The 19,061-nt window shown below is 37.3% G+C and overlaps 1 protein-coding gene and 1 long non-coding RNA gene across 6 annotated transcripts in view; one reads left to right on the top strand and one right to left on the bottom strand.

The window, feature by feature from the left end:
• The window catches only part of LOC119869793, a 34,854-nt gene extending 29,657 nt beyond the window's left edge, over nt 1–5,197 (bottom strand). The window contains exons 1-2 of the long non-coding RNA XR_005354786.1: nt 4,996–5,197; nt 4,231–4,390 (exon numbers count right to left, since the gene is read on the bottom strand). This is a non-coding gene — a long non-coding RNA (uncharacterized LOC119869793). The remainder of the gene's footprint in view (nt 1–4,230; nt 4,391–4,995) is intronic.
• The window catches only part of LSM14A (LSM14A mRNA processing body assembly factor), a 55,417-nt gene extending 37,370 nt beyond the window's left edge, over nt 1–18,047 (top strand). For 2 of the 5 annotated variants that reach the window (XM_038529428.1, XM_038529426.1), the window contains exons 5-11: nt 5,973–6,149; nt 6,432–6,497; nt 9,317–9,499; nt 9,601–9,772; nt 10,749–10,980; nt 15,145–15,203; nt 16,129–18,047. In XM_038529428.1, coding sequence (XP_038385356.1) covers nt 5,973–6,149; nt 6,432–6,497; nt 9,317–9,499; nt 9,601–9,772; nt 10,749–10,980; nt 15,145–15,168 — 854 coding nt within the window. In that variant the 3' untranslated portion in view covers nt 15,169–15,203; nt 16,129–18,047. The remainder of the gene's footprint in view (nt 1–5,972; nt 6,150–6,431; nt 6,498–9,316; nt 9,500–9,600; nt 9,773–10,748; nt 10,981–15,144; nt 15,204–16,128) is intronic. The other 3 variants (XM_038529429.1, XM_038529427.1, XM_038529430.1) reach the window with 3 other exon arrangements.
• Nucleotides 18,048–19,061: the final 1,014 nt, after the last annotated feature.

Below are 19,061 nucleotides of genomic sequence, written 5' to 3'. Positions count from 1 at the left end.
TGAATGTAAGACCTTTTACAGCTTGCAAATCACATGTATACTTTCTATTTGGTCCTTTTAAGATTTTTCTCCTAATTGCTGTTGCAATGAGAATATTATTGAATGACATGCATTATTTAAGACTCTTTACAATTCTGAGATCATAAAACTGGGAACCAGTGAACATTCTCTAAGCTTGGCACTTTTTTGTAATGCAATTATATGACTTGTATATAATACTTACATATATCTAATTAGTACCAGCATCACCACTCAAGATGAACTATTCTTGATAACTTGAATGGCAGCTTAAAAAAACCAAACTGTTTTATGCTGTTGGGTCTTTCCTAGCATGCTCACAGAATCTAGAGCAGTGGTTCTTAGTGTGGGCTACCCACAACCAAATCATCATCTGGGGTGCTTCTTAAACATGTAAATCCTGGGGCACCTGTGTGGCTCAGTTGGTTAAGCTTCTGCCTTTAGCTCAGGTTATGATCCCAGAGTCCTGGGATTGAGCCCCACATCTGGCAGCTGCTCAGTGGGAAATCTGGTCTCCCTCTCCCCCTGTTCATTGTCACACAGTCTCTCTCAAATAAATAAATAAAATCTTTTAAAAAACCCGACCAAACTGAAAAAAAAAAAGTAGATCCTGACAACTGCTATATCAGAATTCTTGGAGTTTGGCAATGTGCATTATAATTAGCCTCTTGAAGGATCCTGTTTAATTTTTAAGATTTATTTATTCATGAGATATAGAGAGAAACAGGCAGAGACCTAGGCAGAGGGAGAAGCAGGCTCCCTGCGGGGAGCCTGATGTGGGACTCAATCCCAGGACCCCAGGATCATGACCTGAGCCAAAGGCAGATGCTCAACTGCTAAGCCACCCAGGTGTCCCTGTTTAATTTTTTTTTTTAACTATTTTTCTACCAGCCAGTTTTGTAGTCTTTGGTGGTCCCAAGATTCTGTATCTGTTTTTACCTACAGCTGAAGTGGTTGTTATTGGCTCATTGCCTTATATGGATGTTCACTTTTAAATAAAACAATATAAAATCATTTCAGAAGGATGCTATAATTACAGGACAATATTGTTTAAAGCTCTTGAGAGTAAAATCAAGCTAATGCTAAACATAATCCTATGCATTTCACTTTAGATATTTTACTGTCATTCATATTAATTTTATATAACTTAATTTTTTAACATTCTAAAAATTTGTTGTAGATGAATTAGAAATATAGTAAATAGGGCAGCCCCCGTGGCGCAGCGGTTTGGCGCCGTCTGCAGCCTGGGGTGTGATCCTGGAGACCCGGGATCGAGTCCCACATCGGGCTCCCTGCATGGAGCCTGCTTCTTCCTCTGCCTGTGTCTCTGCCTCTCTCTCTCTCTGTGTGTCTATGAATAAATAAATAAAATCTTAAAAAAAAAAAAAGAAATATAGTAAATATAAGGAAGAAAATAAAAACACCCATAGTCCTGCTATTCAGAAATAGCAATTACTTTTTGGTTTTTACTCTTCAGACTTCTTTCTAGGTTAATAGAAGTGTATATTTCTGTGTAGCTGTTTTGGATTTTTTCCTTTTACGAATTCTTTCTTAGATAAAATTCTTCATCTTCTCAAGGCTTAGTTTTCTAAACTAAATAAAATGGGACCCTAGGGGCACCTGGCTGACTCAGTCAGTGGAGCACATGACTCTTGATTTTGGGGATGTGGATTTGTGCCTCACATTGGGTTATAGAGATTACTTAAAAATAAAATCTTTAAAAAGGTAACATAAAGGGGCCCCTGAGTGGCTCAGTTGGTTGAACGGCTGGCTGACTCTTGGTTTCAGCTCAGGTCTTGATATCAAGGTTGTGCGATCAAGCCCTGCAGTGGGCTCCACATTGAGCACAGAGTCTGCTTCAGAGTCTCTCTCCCCCCTGCTTGTGCATGCACTCTCTAAATAAATAAGTGAAATCTTAAAAAATAAGAATAAATAAAATGGGGCTTTATTGATAACTTATGAGAATCACATTTTAAATATGTATATAGTGCCCTTAGCATAGTGCCATTAACATAGTACTTAGTAGATGTTAGCTATTTTTTTTTTTTTAATTTTTATTTATTTATGATAGTCACACAGAGAGAGAGAGGCAGAGACACAGGCAGAGGGAGAAGCAGGCTCCATGCACTGGGAGCCCGACGTGGGATTCGATCCCGGGTCTCCAGGATCGCGCCCTGGGCCAAAGGCAGGCGCCAAACCGCTGCACCACCCAGGGATCCCAGATGTTAGCTATTTTAATCAGTAGTGAACATTAACCTTACTGCTGAGCCACCCGGGCTGCCCTCTTTCAGGAATTTTTAGCTAAATCAAGAACACATGAAAAAAAATCAGCATAAATATTGGGATTAATATTATTTGCCAGTGTTACAACTTTTCTACTTGGAATTAAGAATTCACTGAAAAACCTAGAACTAAAGGACTATAATTAGAGGTAAACTATAAACTTATACATATAAAAACCAATAGTAGGGGCAGCCCGGGTGGCTTAGCAGTTTAGTGCTGCCTTCAGCCCAGGGCCTGATCCTGGAGAGCTGGGATCGAGTCCCACATCAGGCTCTCTGCATGGAGCCTGCTTCTCCCTCTGCCTGTGTCTGCCTCTGTGTGTGTGTGTGTGTCTCTCATGAATAAATAAATAAAATCTTAAAAAAAAACAAAACAGTAGTTGTCCTAAAACCTAACCCACTGATCATATAATGGAGATAAAAGAAGATGTTCACAATAAAGAAATAGAAATTATATGTGAAATACGTAAGAAATTCAGCAGACCTCTGTAGAAAATACAAAATGTAGTAGAGGGACATAAAAGAAGTCACATGTAATCAGAGAAACAGATCTTATTCCTAGATACAGAGATGTACTATTGGGAAGACGTTGTGTCTCATATTAATTAAATTTACAATACTTTTGGGATCCCTGGGTGGCTCAGCTTATTGGCGCCTGCCTTTGGCCCAGGGCGCGATCCTGGAGTCCCAGGATCAAGTCCCACATCGGGCTCCTGGCCTGGAGCCTGTTTCTCCCTCCTCCTGTGTCCCTGCCCCTCTCTCTCTCTCTCTCTCTCTCTCTCTCTCTCATGAATAAATAAATAAATCTTTAAAAAATTTACAATACTCAAGAGCCAATAAAATGAAAGCTCATCCACTGGAAAAAAAAAAAAATTTACAATACTTTTAATAAATCTAAATGGAATTGTAGCAGAACTTAATAAAAGATACACAGACCTAAAAAAAAAACATGGACGTATAGACAGACATTTTTTTATAAGATTTTTAAATTTAATTCCTGCACTGCTTTATTTTATATGTATTTTATTATCAAGTAGGTAAGCCCTGTGTCATTACTTTTATTTTAAAAATTTGTCTAATTGCAGCACGTGGGTGGCTCCGATGGTTAAGGGTCCTGGGATGGAGCCCTGCAACAGGCTCCCTGCTCAGTGTCAAGTCTGCTTCTTCCTCTCCTCCTGTTTGTGCTCCCTCTGTCTAGCTCTAATAAATAAAGTCAGAAATAGTTCCAAATATAAATAAGTGATTAATACATGATAAAGATATTTTTAAATTAGTAGAGGAAGGCTGGCCGCCCAGTAAGTGATGTTGGGACAGACAACTCCCTAATCATTTGGGAAAAGTAGATCTGGGCAGTCCTGGTGGCGCAGCGGTTTAGCGCTGCCTGCAGCCCAGGGCCTGATCCTGGAGACCTGGGATCGAGTCCTGTGTCGGGCTCCCTGCATGGAGCCTGCTTCTCCCTCTGCCTGTGTCTCTGCCTCTCTCTCTCTCTCTCTCTCTCTCTCTCTCTCTCTCTCAATCAATCAAAATCTTTTTTTAAAAAAGTAGATCTGTGCTCGCTTCAGCAGCACATATACTGAAATTGGGAAAAGTAGATCTAGATTCTTTCCCTCATACTTAGGACTAAAATATATTTTAAATAGATTTAAAATTTTTTCAAGTACAATCGCTTCTTGGCCTTTTGGCTAAGATCAAGTGTAAAATTTTTCAAGTACATATTATAAGAGAGAGGTATATTTATATAAAGCAGTGAACAAAAAAGCCTGGGACTCTACATTTAAGTTTTATAAATGAAAACTTCTGAACTTTACAGAATTAAAATACTAGAATTTTCTTTGAACTGGTAAGAATATGCAGATAGGTCAAGGGGCTGTGTTTTTATTATGCTGAAACCAGCTTCTGGGTTTATTCCTAACGGTATGTCCTGCGTTACCTGCATTTCCCTGCGTATAACGCAGCTACCAGTATGACTTAGAAGACTTTAGTCATAGAGGTTTTGAAAGTGCACAGCAGACGAGTCCTTGCTTGCAGTGATCAGCCCATCACTTGTGGTTCTGCAACACTTGTGGGTCACAGGATCTTTTCTCAAAAGCCTAAATGAGACAAGTTTTAGAAATATATATAAGGTCATTTAGGGGCGCGTAGGTGGTTCAGTTGGTTAAACATCTCCTTTCAGCTTAGCTCATGATCCCTGGGATCAAGCCCCACATCAGCTCCCTGCTCACTGGGGAGTCTGCTTCTCCTCTCCCTCTGCCTCTACCCCCTGCTCCTGCAGGTGTGCGTTCCCGCTCGCTTGCGCTCTCTCGCTCACTCTTTCTCAGAAATAAAACCTTTTTTAAAAAGTATATCATTTAAATATTATTTATATTACAATAATCAATACTGTAAAATTGAATAATAGGCTTTTAAAAAAACTTAGCACTTGTTTATAAGTAAATCCCTGTATAAGGTGATAAGTAATCACAAAATATTTTCTCATAGGCTAGAACTTCTACAAACCACCATGATTCCCATTATGATCAATGGAATATTGCATTGTTTCTGTTAATGGTAGAGTAAGCTTTGGCATTAATGGCTGGAAATAGTGATACACATTTGTAATTTACAAGCTTTCAAGAACCATAAACTTGGGAAAATTACTAATAAACAGTCCCTAAAGCATCTGGTACATGGAAACCAATGCATTGTCAACACTCACCAATTCACCAGTGGTTGGAGCCTGTGCACATATGCACAGTTGGGTAGTAACATTTACAGCATACTTGGAATTTTTTTTTACATGAAATGAGCAGAATTTTCTTAAGCAGAACATATTATGGTGCAATATCATAGGATATGAAAGCACCTTCACCAGATTTGCAGCAAACATTATAGAGACAAAACATGATGGGAGCATCTGATGTTACATTCTTCTGTTCATACTGTGACCACACTCTGACCTCATAAAAGGAAAAATGGGAGTTTGTAAGTACACAACTCATATTAAGCAAAGGCTTCCAAAAGATCTTCCAAATGGCCAGAAATGAATATAGCTACTGTGTAATAATCTGAAGGGTGTATTTGTTGCTGGCCTTTGAGTATTGTTGTATAATTGCCCAAGCCCCTAAGGTATTGAAGGACTTCACCTGTCTAACTTTCTAGTTCTTTACTTGCTTTATAATGTAATGGAGATAATACCTACAGATATAAAAGTACCACTTTAGACATTTCTTCGGAAAGTACTAACAATTTTAGGTTATAGCCTCTGGAAATAATGGCCAAAGCATCAATATAATCTTGTGTTTGTCATTATTGGGGAAAGCCTGCATCCTACTTGCATACATCATGATCTTTGATAATATTCCTGAGAAGTATTGCCCAGGCAGCAGTTTTTGAAAAACTTACTAAAATCTTATTCCACCAGGTAGAAATACAAATAAAGTTCCATTGGTTAATTGGTTGGTTGTTGGGGATTTTGGTTTTGTTTTGTTTTGTTTTAAATGTTTCTTTACTAGCCTAGTGACCTAGCCCACTAAAGATAACCAGTTTTAAACTCTGATCTAATAAATAGATAAATTCAGATTTGTGCTAAAGATATAAATTAGAAATAAAACTGTAGGCATTTTTTTGAGGGTCTAGATTATTTTGAAATCCCCAGAGGATAGGGTAGTTTCTTATCTTTTGGTTACGTTTTAGGTCGTTCAAGCCCTCAGTTAGACCCTTTGAGAAAAAGCCCAACCATGGAACAAGCAGTACAGACCGCCTCGGCCCACTTACCTGCTCCAGCACCTGTTGGGAGAAGGAGCCCTGTATCAACCAGGCCTTTACCATCTACCAGCCAAAAAGCAATAGAGAATCAAGAGCACAGGCGAGGTAGAACTTTAGCTGTTTATTATTCATTAATTGACTGATCAACATTTTCCATTCACCTTATTTTTCATTAAAAAGATATATTGTATATGAATGATCCTAGAAGGTTTAAACTGAACTTGATAAAATGTTCAGTCTTTCACACTTGACTCAAAGTGTGATGGTGGTGGGGGTATAGACTTGTTGTTTTTGTTTTGGGTTTCTTTGTTCTTCCCATTTTGAACTTCACAGAAGTTTTTGATTTTGTGTCCTGAGCTCATCTGTGACTTTGTATATCTTTCATAGCTGAAGTACACAAAGTTTCAAGACCAGAAAATGAGCAACTCAGAAATGATAGCAAGAGACAAATAGGTAAGTTATTTGAATCTGAAAGCCATATTCTGCACTTCCCAATTAGAAAGAACATTTGATGCATAATTGCTATTAAAAAATTAAAGCCTGTAGAGTGCCTGAGTGGCTCAGTGGGTTGAGCGACTGACCAACTCTTGATTTTGGCTCAGGTCATGATCTCATGTGTTGTGAGATGGAGCCCCATGACAGGCTTCATGCTCAGCAGGGAGTCTGCTTAAGATCTTCTCTCCCCCTCTCTCAAATAAATAAATCTTTTAAAAAAAATAAGTGAAAGCCTGGTGTTGGTGACTAGGGACTTTCATTGTGGTAACAGAACATTTCTTTATCTTGGTTATGATAGTCATTATATAGATGTATACATGTAGCAAAATGTTATATAACTACATATAAAGAGGCACCAGAAAATGAGTATCTGCAAAACCTGTTGAAATCAGAATTAGGTTTATAGTGTAATTATGGTGTGCCAATGTCAATTTCCTGGTTTTGGTAATGTTGTTAAGGAAGATATTACCGTTTGAGGGGAAGCTAGATTATGGGCATATAGGACCACTATATTCTATTTTTTTCAAATTTTTTGTGTCTAAATGTCTTAAAAGGTATTGTTTTTTTAATCACCATTACATTGCTGGAATAAACTGTAGTTGATGGTAGACAGTTGTCTTTCAGTATATTGAATTTATCTGCCAGCAAGATTTATGCACTTAGAGTTACATTGTCATGTGGTTTCCTCTTTAGTACTGTCATTTGTATTTTATGTTTTTATGTCAGTTTCAAGTTAGCATTATAAAATTGTTTTCATTGTTTTCTATACTTTTAGGAGGGGAATTATCAGTACCTTGAAGGTTTGAGGTTTTCCCATTATAATGATTTAAGCCCTGAGTTTTTTGGGTTTTTTTCAATAGTTGTTCAAGAACTTTTAACTGCCTTTTATGATTATTGAGTTAATAAGATTGTACACTTTGTTTTGTAATAACATTTATCCCGATTCATTTATTTTATTAATACTTTCAAATAAATCAGGATAAATTATAATTTTAGATGTCCAAGTAAAAAATAAAGGTAAAGCATAATCACCTTATTTAGATAATAATTAGAAAGTGATCTTTAATTTCAGAAAAATGTATACTGAATTTTTCCTGCATGTTGCTCTATGTGTTTTTGTACGTGCTGTGTGCCATGAATACAAAGGGTTTGGTTTGATTTACTGTATTTCACTTTTTTTTGTTTTGGGAAAGAAAGAACTTCTCAAAATAAGATAATTGCCATACTACCATCATTTAAAAATCATATAAAGTAATAAATAAAAGTACCTTTAAGTGCCCTTCAAAATTCATCTCCTAAAGTTCATTAACAGAACAGAGACTATTCTTTCCGACCTTTTTTCTTATGATTTTACAAACATAGACTGTACTTGAACTTTTTTTAGAAAACAGATTATGCTATATTTACTTCCTTAGCTTGTGGCCAACATGTTTTTAATAATGAACTTGAATATTTTAAACATCCTGCTTATCTAGATTTAAGTGTCTGGATATGCTGCTGTGGTTTTTTGTAGTTTGTTTTCTCAAATGTGGGCATTTTGCCAAACTTCAGTGAACACTGAACACAACCTGTCTGTTGCTGTGTAGTCACTTTCTGATCTTTGTCACTATTTTCACATAATTATAATCATTGAATTCATATTCCTTTGTGCTCTGTTTCTGTTAACTCACATTAACTACTGTTCCATATTCCTCTTTTATTTTTTTCTTAACTCTTCCTCTTGTGTTGGGTATTTAGGTTCTTGAGTTTTCACTGTAATATATGCTATCTTGGTGTTCCATTATCGTACTTCATATAAATTTTGTTAGCATAGTAGAGAAAGGATAGATACAGGAAAACTTGAATAATATGAAGCCATGTAGAGGGTGACAAGAAAGGTGAAAGAGGAAGTGGTTGGAGTGGTTTGAGACCTGGCAGTGCTTTTGTGTTATCTGTGATAATGTGTGCTTATTAGTAGTATTTGTTTATTTTCTTATTATAAATCTTAGTTACTGTGAGCCTTTCAAAGAAGATTTCCTAAATTTTGAGAACCCACTATGTGTTTGACACTTTGTAGGAATTAGAACTATAAGCAGAACAGAGCCCTTCCCTCAAGGAGTATGACAATAATTTACTACAGAAGTCTCCGAAATAGTTTGGTTTTGGTTGTGCACGCTGAATAACATGTATGAGTGTGGACCCCATAAATATAAATTTCATGCGCACTCAGTCCTTTATGTATTAAGTATTAGTGAAATTTAATTTTTTTATTTTTAATAATTTTTAGAGATTTGTTTATTTTTAGAGAAAGTGTGGGGGAGGGGCAGAGGGAGAAGATCTTAAAGCAGACTCCCTGTAGAGCATGGAGCCTGATGTGGGGCTTGATCTCATAACCCACAAGATCATGACCTGAGCCAAATCCAAGAGTAGGACACTTAACCAATTGAGCCACCCAGGTACCCCACTTCATCTTTTTTTTTTTTAAGATTTTATTTATTCGTTCATGAGAGACACAGAATGAGAGAGGCAGAGACATAGGCAGAGGAAGAAGCAGGCTCCATGCAGGGAGCCCGATGTGGAACTTGATCCCGGGACTCTGGGATCACGTCCTGAGCCAAAGGCAGATGTTCACCCCGCTAAGCCACCCAGGTGTCCCCAATTCATCTTTTCTATATAAACACTACAAAGATAGTAATGTGTATAGAGACTTCTAAGCATTTTTGTTGTTGACCGTTTTTTTAAAGACCACAGTAATAGCTTCCGTCTTAAATCAGCTTATTCTCTCTTTATTGATATAGTTCCAGGTGCTCCTTCAGCTCCAAGGAGAGGGCGTGGGGGTCATCGAGGTGGCAGGGGACGATTTGGTATTCGACGAGATGGTCCAATGAAATTTGAGAAAGACTTTGACTTTGAAAGTGCAAACGCACAATTTAACAAGGAAGAAATAGACAGAGAGTTTCATAATAAACTGAAATTGAAAGGTGAGTTTTCACTTTTCTGTTCAGAAAATGTTATTTGACTTGTGAATTGTGGATGTTTAATATAAATCTTGACTTTATGGTATGTGCTTCTTTTTTATTAGAAGATAAACTTGAGAAGCAGGAGAAGCCTGTAAATGGTGAAGATAAAGGAGACTCAGGAGTTGATACCCAGAACAGTGAAGGAAATGCAGATGAAGAAGATCCTCTTGGCCCTAATTGCTATTATGACAAAACCAAATCCTTCTTTGATAATATTTCTTGTGATGATAATAGGTACAGTCTTTAAGCTGCTCTTATGAAGTAATTTCTTATAAATTCACAAAGTTTAATGAATACTTAAATATAATCTAATGACTAATTTTTTTAATATGTTATTTTGCTAAAAGAATAATCCGTACTAAAATTTTCAATGATACTACTCTTTGTGAAGAAGAAATAACCATATACTTTTGTTTAGGGATGCATTCACATTTGAAATTAAACAAAACATTCCTCTAACATGTGAGACCTTTTACTTTACTCCCCTACAGTGTAGTTGAAATGGAGCCATGGCCAAAAGTGCTAATGTTACTTTGAAGTTTGCTGATAGAGTAAAACTTGGCTGTATGGCAGCAAAGGTGGGCCCAGAAAATTGTCAAGTTAAAGGATCCAGTTTAGCAGTTCAGTTTCTGCTACCCATTCCAGATTTTTCTTCTCCTAACGGTAGTTTGGTGCCACCTGGTGGCAGTTGTCTACTTCAGCATAAACTTGAATGGGTGATACTGATCTGAGTCCTGCAATTGGCTGTAGGACAGCACCAGTGGCAATTTAAACACCTACATCTGACCTAAGGTCCATGGATTGAGCCAGGAGTACTAGAGACTCGGGGACTTACTCTCCTGCTCCCAGCTTCCTGAGACAAGAGTTCCCTCTCTTGGCTTTGTCCTCTCATATTGGGGCTGAGAGAAAAGTAGAGTCAATTGCCAATCCTATTATATTTGAATTCCTGTTATATTGAGGGTTGTTACGAATTTTGTTTCATCAGCTATATTTGAAAGAAATTAATACTGGTCGTATTTTCACATGAAGTTTAACAATTATTATGGGAGCGTATTGCCATGGACAGTTTGTGATGACTTAGATAAGGTACTTATTTTTATTTCATCTTTAGGAATTACTTTATCCTTAATTTGGGAATTAGTGCCACAAAGTTTTGCTGGAAAACATTCTTAAAATGTCATACACTAGAGATTATTTGTTCTTCTAACAGAGAACGGAGACCAACCTGGGCTGAAGAAAGAAGATTAAATGCTGAAACATTTGGAATCCCACTTCGTCCAAACCGTGGTCGTGGAGGGTACAGAGGCAGAGGAGGTCTTGGTTTCCGTGGTGGCCGAGGGCGTGGTGGTGGCAGAGGTGGTACTTTCACTACCCCTCGAGGATTTCGTGGTGGATTCAGAGGAGGTCGTGGGGGCAGGGAGTTTGCAGATTTTGAATACAGGGTAAGTATTTTATGCTTTGGGATGGGCATGTAGTTTTATGAAATTTTATTTATTTTGAATGAATATTTTTAGGATATTTGTATAACTTCCAATTTGTTTAGTGGAGGATGAGGTTGTTTATATCATTTTAAGGAACAGTAACTTCTTGTCTAGTGAGTCCAAAGTTTTTAACTGTTTTTTTTTTTCAACTGGAGGAAGTAAGGGATAGAGATGAGATTGGGATGGGAGGGGTCTTTATTATAGAGCCATGGTTTTAGATGTCACAGACTAGTAAAAATTTCCCCCAAAAAATGTATTAGAGATTGACTTGGGTGTTTTGTTTTGTTTTGTTTTGTTTCTCTTTTGGAGGCATGGGGGATTACTGAAGAAATTTTACCAAAAAAACTATATCACATTACCTTTATTTCATATTGCAAAGTGTGCTTCAACACCAAAAGAGTCTAGAAAAGACATACTGCAGAATAGAAAGCCTCCAAAGCAGCCAACATTGATACAGTATTTTGCATGTAGTAGGCATTGTTCTAAATGTTTTTCACATATTACCTCACTTAAATTTCACATAAACTCTAAGATATCAGAGTTATCTTATCACTATCAAGTGATCAGATTATCACCACTTTACAGATGAAGGAATAGAGATACTAAATACCTTGTCCACAGTCAGCTCGTAAGTGAAGCTGTGAGGTCTTGAGCCTAGTAAGTTTGTTCCTGAAAATTCAGCTGCATTTTCTATGGTTTTCTTATTTACCTTGGTCTTAAAAATATTGTGATATATTGGCATTTGAGAACTGCTGCTAGAAAACTGTGTAACTCTGTATAGTATGTTTATATGTATAATTTATTGAAGAGAGTCTGTAAATGAAGTCAGTGTCACTTTCACTCTCCTAGTTTATTGATTTTTAGGATCAGTAGAAGAAGGTTATATAATCACAGAAAGGATCAAAATCCCCTTATAAACAGATCTACTAGGAATTGCAAAGGGAAGCTGGAAATAAAAAGACCTGCTGGCAGAAATTCACTGTCCATTATTTGAAACTGGCCATTGTTGAGATCCCTCTGGAAGGATTAATTTTAGTGGCTTTGGCATCTGGTCTGTTAATTTTGACAGCTCTGATTCTGTATCATCTAGCCAAGACTACTGAAAATTAGCGTCAAGTCATTAAGCTATCCAGCCATGGTGGCCTGGTGCAGCTGCAGAATTTGTAACTTGCAGAATTGTCATTTTAGCCGAGAGACTATGTCCTAGGAGTTACAGAATGCCATTTGCTTGTCACTATGTCCTATACCTACTACTGCTCTTCCCAGTGGCCTTTTGCTTATAGAATTCAGTAGCCTTTTCACAAATATTTGTCCTTAACCCCTCTGAAGTATTTGACACTGCTAACCACCCACCCACCTTGGAGTCTTTCTTCCTAGTTTTGTAAAAATATTATTTGGAGTGTTTTTGTTTTGTTTTTATTTTTAAAAATAATACATGTTCCAGGGCGCCTGGCTGGCTCAGTTGGTAGAGCATGATCTTGGGATTGTGACTTTGAGCCCTATATTAGGTGTAGGGATTACTTAAAAATAAAATCCTTTTTATCTTTTTTTTTTCTTTTTTATCTTTAAAAATAATATAAAAATAATAATAACACATGTTCCTCAGCAGAGCCTGTTTAAATACATCATGAGCTGCTTCTCCAGGTCAGAAGTCTTGTACTGGCTCTTGTCCTTTTTGCCATTTGGACTCCCCTTTTCTTTATTCACTCTGCTGCAGATATGTGGACCACCTTCTTGGTCTTGTTCAATGCCAAGCTTATTCTTATATCAGGACCTTTTCACCCATTCCTTCTGCCTAGAACATTCAATTTGCTCCTTAGAAGCGTTCATGCTCATATTTGCACTCTCTTCTTCCCCTTCTTCCCCCTTCTCTCTCCTTCCCTTTCTTTCCTCCTCCCCTGAGCTTGTTGATTCATAGCTTTTAATCAGTTTTTCAGCTTGGACCTTGTGTGCTTTTCTCTGTCTTTATATGCTTTATGTTCTTTGATCAATTTAAACTTGACCTTCCTCAAAATGACTTCACCATCTTCTTGCCTCCCGTGGCACCACCCCAGCATCTGCACTCGCTTAACAATTTGGCAGTAGCCCTTTTCCACATTACCACATTTGTTCCCATGCAGTGTCCCTGCCCACTACCATAATAACCCACTGACTGGTCTGCAGACGTTCCCTCTCTTTACCTCACTTGAGGCATGTCAGCTACCTGTTGAAGAGCCTATGACAACTCCTTGTTGAAGACCACATTGAGTCCACTGGGCTTGAGAAAAAGTACATTTTTTTTTTTTTTTGAGAAAAAGTACATTTAAATTAAACTTGAATCCTGATGAGAATTCTAGTGATTGTTGCTAGTATGACAACAGTTGAATCGTTAAACCTTTCAGGCCCTCAGTTTTTACATTTTTGGAAAGAGTTATACTTTTATCAATATTTTAAAGATCACTAAAATCTCAAGTTGTAAAGCATCTGAGAGGTCTGAGCTCCTGGCCAAGCCGTGAGTCCTGAAGTATCCCTTAATGGCACTGGCAGCTTACTTTTCCTAAGAGCATCCATCCCACCCCAGGGATGGTCTAATTAGTAGGATTTCACAATGCGAGTGAAGAACTTTTCCCCTGTATCTTCACTCTTAGTTTAACTCTACCCTTATAAGTGCACAGAATATAAATACTCCTCTTCGTGATAATTTGCAGATAATTTGAAAAAACAGCTGCCATGTCGTCTCTCAGATTGGACTGTTATTTTTCATTATCTGAACAGACATCAATAAACCTTTGAATAACTGCTGTGTGCATGGTACATGCATTTATTAATTGAAACCTATTGAGTTCTTCATATTCAGCATGCACTGTGCTGGATAGTAGTGGTAAGCAAAACAGATGCAGTCCCAGTCTTCTTGGTGTTTTAGTTCAGTGGGGAGGTAGACATATCTAAAAGTCAAGGGGTTCCCTTTTACACCCTACACCCTTCACAGTCTCGTCCAAAGTTTGCTCTGTCCTTGGGAACTTTTCTTCCTTCTGGCACTAATTTCTTCCTTTTCTGACTCCTAGGTATTGGCACACATTTTGAATACATTCAATGTTCCTTATTTCATGTGTTTTGTTCTGCGTTTCCAGCTAGATATGAGCCTCTTGGCATTAGTGAACGTGTATTTTACTTTCATTTTCATCAGTGGACATGGAACCATAATGGGTTAACGTGAGTGCCCACCATGTTGATTAGGAATACAGTAATTCAGCCTTCAGTAAGGTAGAAGGTCCATTGGTATGGCTAGTCCTTGATTGTGCATTCCAATGTTAAATGACCCTTATGTCTGCCACTAGAGCCCTTGCCATTTCCGCAGTCGACAGCATCTAAATCATATCACCTGGCACCTTTAAAAGCAGAGATAGTGAGGGATCACTATTACATGAAGGAAATTTACCTTCAAGGATTAAATTCCTTTCTAAAACTACATCTAATACTTCTCAGAAATGGAGGTCAATGACATTTCCAGCAGCCTTCATATAATGAGTTGACTTTCTTGTTTGTGCTCTGTTGTCATGAATCATTAATTTTGAGGTGAGCATGGGCAAGTCTGGTTGTTTAATGGAAACACAGGCAGTAGGATTGTAGATTTTAAGAACTTCTTAAAAATACCAGCCAAACTATAAGCTCTCTCTCACTGTACCCCCAACAGATAGTAGGAAACCAAGGACCCAGAGAGGTTAACTCTCTTGATCTGAGTACAAGCTAGTAAAGCCAAAAACTTAACTCTCATTGCCCAGTTTTCCTTAAGAATAATGTTAGAAACATAAACTTGTGCTGAGCTTAGTGCTGGGGTGTTTTGTGGAGATGGGGGACAAGGAGATCAGGTTGGGTGTAATAAAAGTATAGTCAGCTGCTGACTATACTTTTTATATGCTGCTGTTAAGGAAGCTACCATGGGAAGTGAGACAAATTACCTTCCATTTGAGTCTATTTCTTCAGATAGGGTCCAGAGACAAAGAGATAACCAAAATGACTCAGCATGGTACTCTCTCTCCCTTTCCCCCTTTTATTTCCTCCTCTCTTTCTATTTCTCTCTTTGCCTCTCCCCCTCCCTTCTCTCCCTCTCTCTTTTTTTTTTGCTTTCTTTTTTTTACCTTTCAGAAAACCACAGCTTTTGGACCCTAAAATAGGTCTGGATTGATCGTACAACTTTCTGAAAGGTAAAAAAAAAAATTCGGGGCATGTGAAAGTTGGCTTTGGTGTGGGGGACTATGGGGTGGGATTATCTTCAGTTTATTTCTTTCTGCACCAGTTTACACCATGCCATTTGTATTCTAATTTAATCACATTGTACAAATGGTTTGGTGCCATATACCCAGATAAAGTTAAGTCTTTATTTAACATAGGAAATAATATGTTTCTAACAGGGTGAAAAATCAGGTATGCGATAACAACTAGTCCTGAGGAAAACAGCCCCTGGCTCTGTTGTAATGTACAGGACTTTAAATTAGAGTTAGTCTCATTGGAAAGCTAAAGGCTCCTTGAGATTTTTGTTTTTTCCCTGTCTACTTTTTAAAAATTACCCAGTCAACTCTGATTTTCAGAACTTATTTTGAATTTAAAAGTTATCCTTTAAAAATGAGCTTCTAAATCATTGATTTCTCCCAGCATGAGACTTTGGAGAAAAATGTTATTTTACTGTCTGGGTATTTTATTGCTTAGTAAAGACATCAAAGACTTCAGGATCTTAATAATCTTTTTCCAAAGTATGTTGTCATTTGTATTTGATGAGCTTAACTACTAAGTTGAAGGTTTAATTAAGTTCTGTTATTGTACTTAAAAATTATTAAGATGCAACCAAAGATAGTGAGGTGTGCCTGTATCTTATGGGGCTGGAACCAGACCACACCATACCACCACTGCTGTAACCTCTACTAACTGGAAAATGAAGTTAACAAATAATGAGCCACTTATGGGTGTGGAAGTCAAAATGTTTCTTGGAAATTAGTGAAATGCATTTATATGTGAAAGGGAAAGGAGGGTATATTTGAAAGTAATGGGAAACTTAATACTTAAGTAAGTTAAAAGTACTTATTAATAAACCAGTAATTTGAAACATGAGCTAATTATTTTTTTCCTTTTTAGAAAGACAACAAAGTTGCTGCATAGTCTACAAACAAGTCTTTGAAAATAGGTGAATTTCTAGCTCTTCATGGTCCTGAGAATTGGTTTCAGTCTTTGAGAAGAATGAAGAAGTGAATTTGCTGTATATTTGTCACCAGCACTGGGTTTTTGTTTGTTTGTTTGTTTTTCTGCTTAATTTCAAAGATTCAATGCAGTTACTTTTGGGGGGAAGGCTCATCTTTAAAAATGAGCATTAAATATATTTGGAATAGCAGAAGGTTAAGTAATTTCTTATGTATAGTTAAACTACAGCAGTACTTCAATGGGACTTATAAGTATTTTTTCATCACTGAAAGGAGTTTTCTTATCACTAAATTGTATTTGGCAATTATTGTAAGTTGCCTGCAGATAGGGCCGTGATACTGTGTTTTGAGCCACAGAAGGTTGTGTGTATGTGTGTGTATGCGTGCGTGCGTGCGTGTCTCTTTCTTTCTTTCTTTTTGGAAATCCTGTAATATCCCTTTTGAGGTAGCTTATTTCGTCAATTAATTAGGGTGCTGGATGGTAGAGAATTTTGTCAGTCAACTATGTACACACAGTAAATACTGTTTCTTAGGCAAAGGTAACTTTTTTATATAGTTGTAAAATTCCATTATATTCCATTGCCAAAGAAACATTAAGAACTTTGTATAGCTGTATAAAAAGCAACTAATTTTTTAAAGAATAAACATTTTAAAGTCAGCAAACATACTGTGTCCTTGCAGAAGTTGATGTGCTGAGGAGGAGAGCTATGGGTGGTGGGTCTTTTTTCATAGCTTTCCAGGCTTGAGATTTTTGATTTTGATTTTTTTTTTTTTTTAATGTTTGGAACATAAATGAAGATTTGATACATTCTTCCATTATCTGAAAAGGATAAATTCCTCCTACTCACTGTAAGATCTTCATTTTATAACAAATGGCATATCACAGGATTTGTCCAAATAATAAATATTTTCAGTATATGAATGTAAATAATCATAGATAAGAATGTACTTAGCTGTATTTTCAAATAAGTACCCTCTCCCCTTTTTTAAGACAATAAAACTGGGCATCGATTAACCTGTTCTTCCTGATATGCCTAGAATTTCGTCCTGATAACCCTGATTCATTCCATTATATTTCAAGAGGATTCAGAGTGCTAGAAATTATTTTGGCAGCCTATAAGATATCCTAACACTGGTCCTTGGGCCTGTGGCCCACAAATGACTCGATAATAGAGTTCCTTGCTAATTATAAATCACTAGTAAATCTTTTTGGTATTTTAAGCTATAGTGGGGGAAAAAATCTGGCCACTTTTGTGTTTTTATGAAGGCCATGGAATAAAGGGATCCAAAGATTTAAATATTTTTATCTATTTTGATTTTTGTTAACTTTCTCCTTAAAGTATTCAGTAGTGATAAAGATGTGGGAAACTGCACTGTAGGAGAATTGGAATATTTAAAGATGGTTGATATTTTTAATTTTAATTTTATATCTTTTGTATAGCTCTACAAGGAGATGTTTTGTAATTTGGTTTCGTTTAAGGTCCAGTACTTGGCAGCCATAGTTTAGATAATGTTGCTTAATACTGTTTGCTTGCATGTTAACAACAAAACCTTTTGGAGGACCCACAAATCATGATCTTGAACACATTTCCGAAGCATTCTGAACATCAAAGCAAGTGCTCTGATGATACTTATGTAGACTGTTTGAGACGTCCTGGGCCAGTTTCAAGAAAAGCTGTAAATACCAGTACTACATGCTCTGAAAGTATGAATTCACGTGTTTTCCAAACCCTCTGGGTCACTAACTAAGGCATTTGGTGTCCCAATAATAACTGGCAGCATGGCATACCTGCAGTGCACCTTACAATATTAAAGCAAGGCTTTTATTCTAAGACAGAATAAAACTGTTAAATAAAACATGTTCGTCAAAGTTCTTTCTCTTTAAATAGTAATATCATCTTACGATAGAAAGAAACATAATGAAACACCTCTTTTAAGTATAAGAATGAAATTATGGTTATGTTTATATTCCCTAAAATAACTAAATTAATTTCTAACATTTTGCCTAAGATTTATTTATTATTGTAGGTGTTAAGGTAAAGCTGGAAGCCCCCTGTCCCCACTGGGATGCAGAGTGTTCTTGAGTTGCAGTCCCCATCTTGAGGTGAGCCAGCTAGGGCTAAAATGCTCTCTCTGTGGGCAAGCAGGTGTGAAAGAGCAGAGAGGGAAGGGCTGACCCCTAACCTCATTTTTTGGTCAGACCACTTCTCCCCCTGAAAAGCAAGACTTACTGTAGAGGTTAGTGAGAGAGGTCAGGAGTGTTAATCCAGCTCAGTGGTTCTTAATCAGGGATTGGACTGATATCCCGAGAGCATTTAGGAGTGTGAGGGCTGTGTTTTGGTTGTCACAGTGACTAGGGACCACCACTGGCATTTAAGAGTAAGAGCCAAGGGGGATCCCTGGGTGGCTCAGCTGTTTAGCGCCTGCCTTCCACCCAGGGCATGATCCTGGAGGCCCAGGATCAAGTCCCATGTCAGGCTCCTTGCATGGAGCCTGCTTCTCCCTCTGCCTGTGTCTCTGCCTCTGTGTGTGTGTGTCTCTCATGAATAAATAAAATCTTTTTTTTAAAAAGTAAGAGCCAAAAAAATAATAAGAGTAAGGGCCAGCGATGGCAAAAATCCTACACTATAAAAAAAAATGCTGGGTGGTGCCACATAGCTATCCAGCCCAAAGTGCCACGGTGGCCCTTCCAATCTGAGAAAATACTGGCTGAGGTCTCTCTACATGAAAAGATCATGAGTGGGGAATTAATTCTTTCCCTCCCCCAAAATCTTTAAAAACATTTACTGAAAAAAATTGTCTTTACATGGAATATGAAAGGACAAGGTATAAAGGGACCTTACTTCCAGTGACACAATGTTTTGGAAATCC

This window comes from Canis lupus, chromosome 1, assembly GCF_011100685.1.
Source record: "Canis lupus familiaris isolate Mischka breed German Shepherd chromosome 1, alternate assembly UU_Cfam_GSD_1.0, whole genome shotgun sequence".
In the NCBI taxonomy this organism is placed as follows: domain Eukaryota; kingdom Metazoa; phylum Chordata; class Mammalia; order Carnivora; family Canidae; genus Canis; species Canis lupus.
The sequence above is the reverse complement of the archived record's forward strand: the minus strand, read 5'-3'. Positions and strand labels throughout refer to the sequence as shown.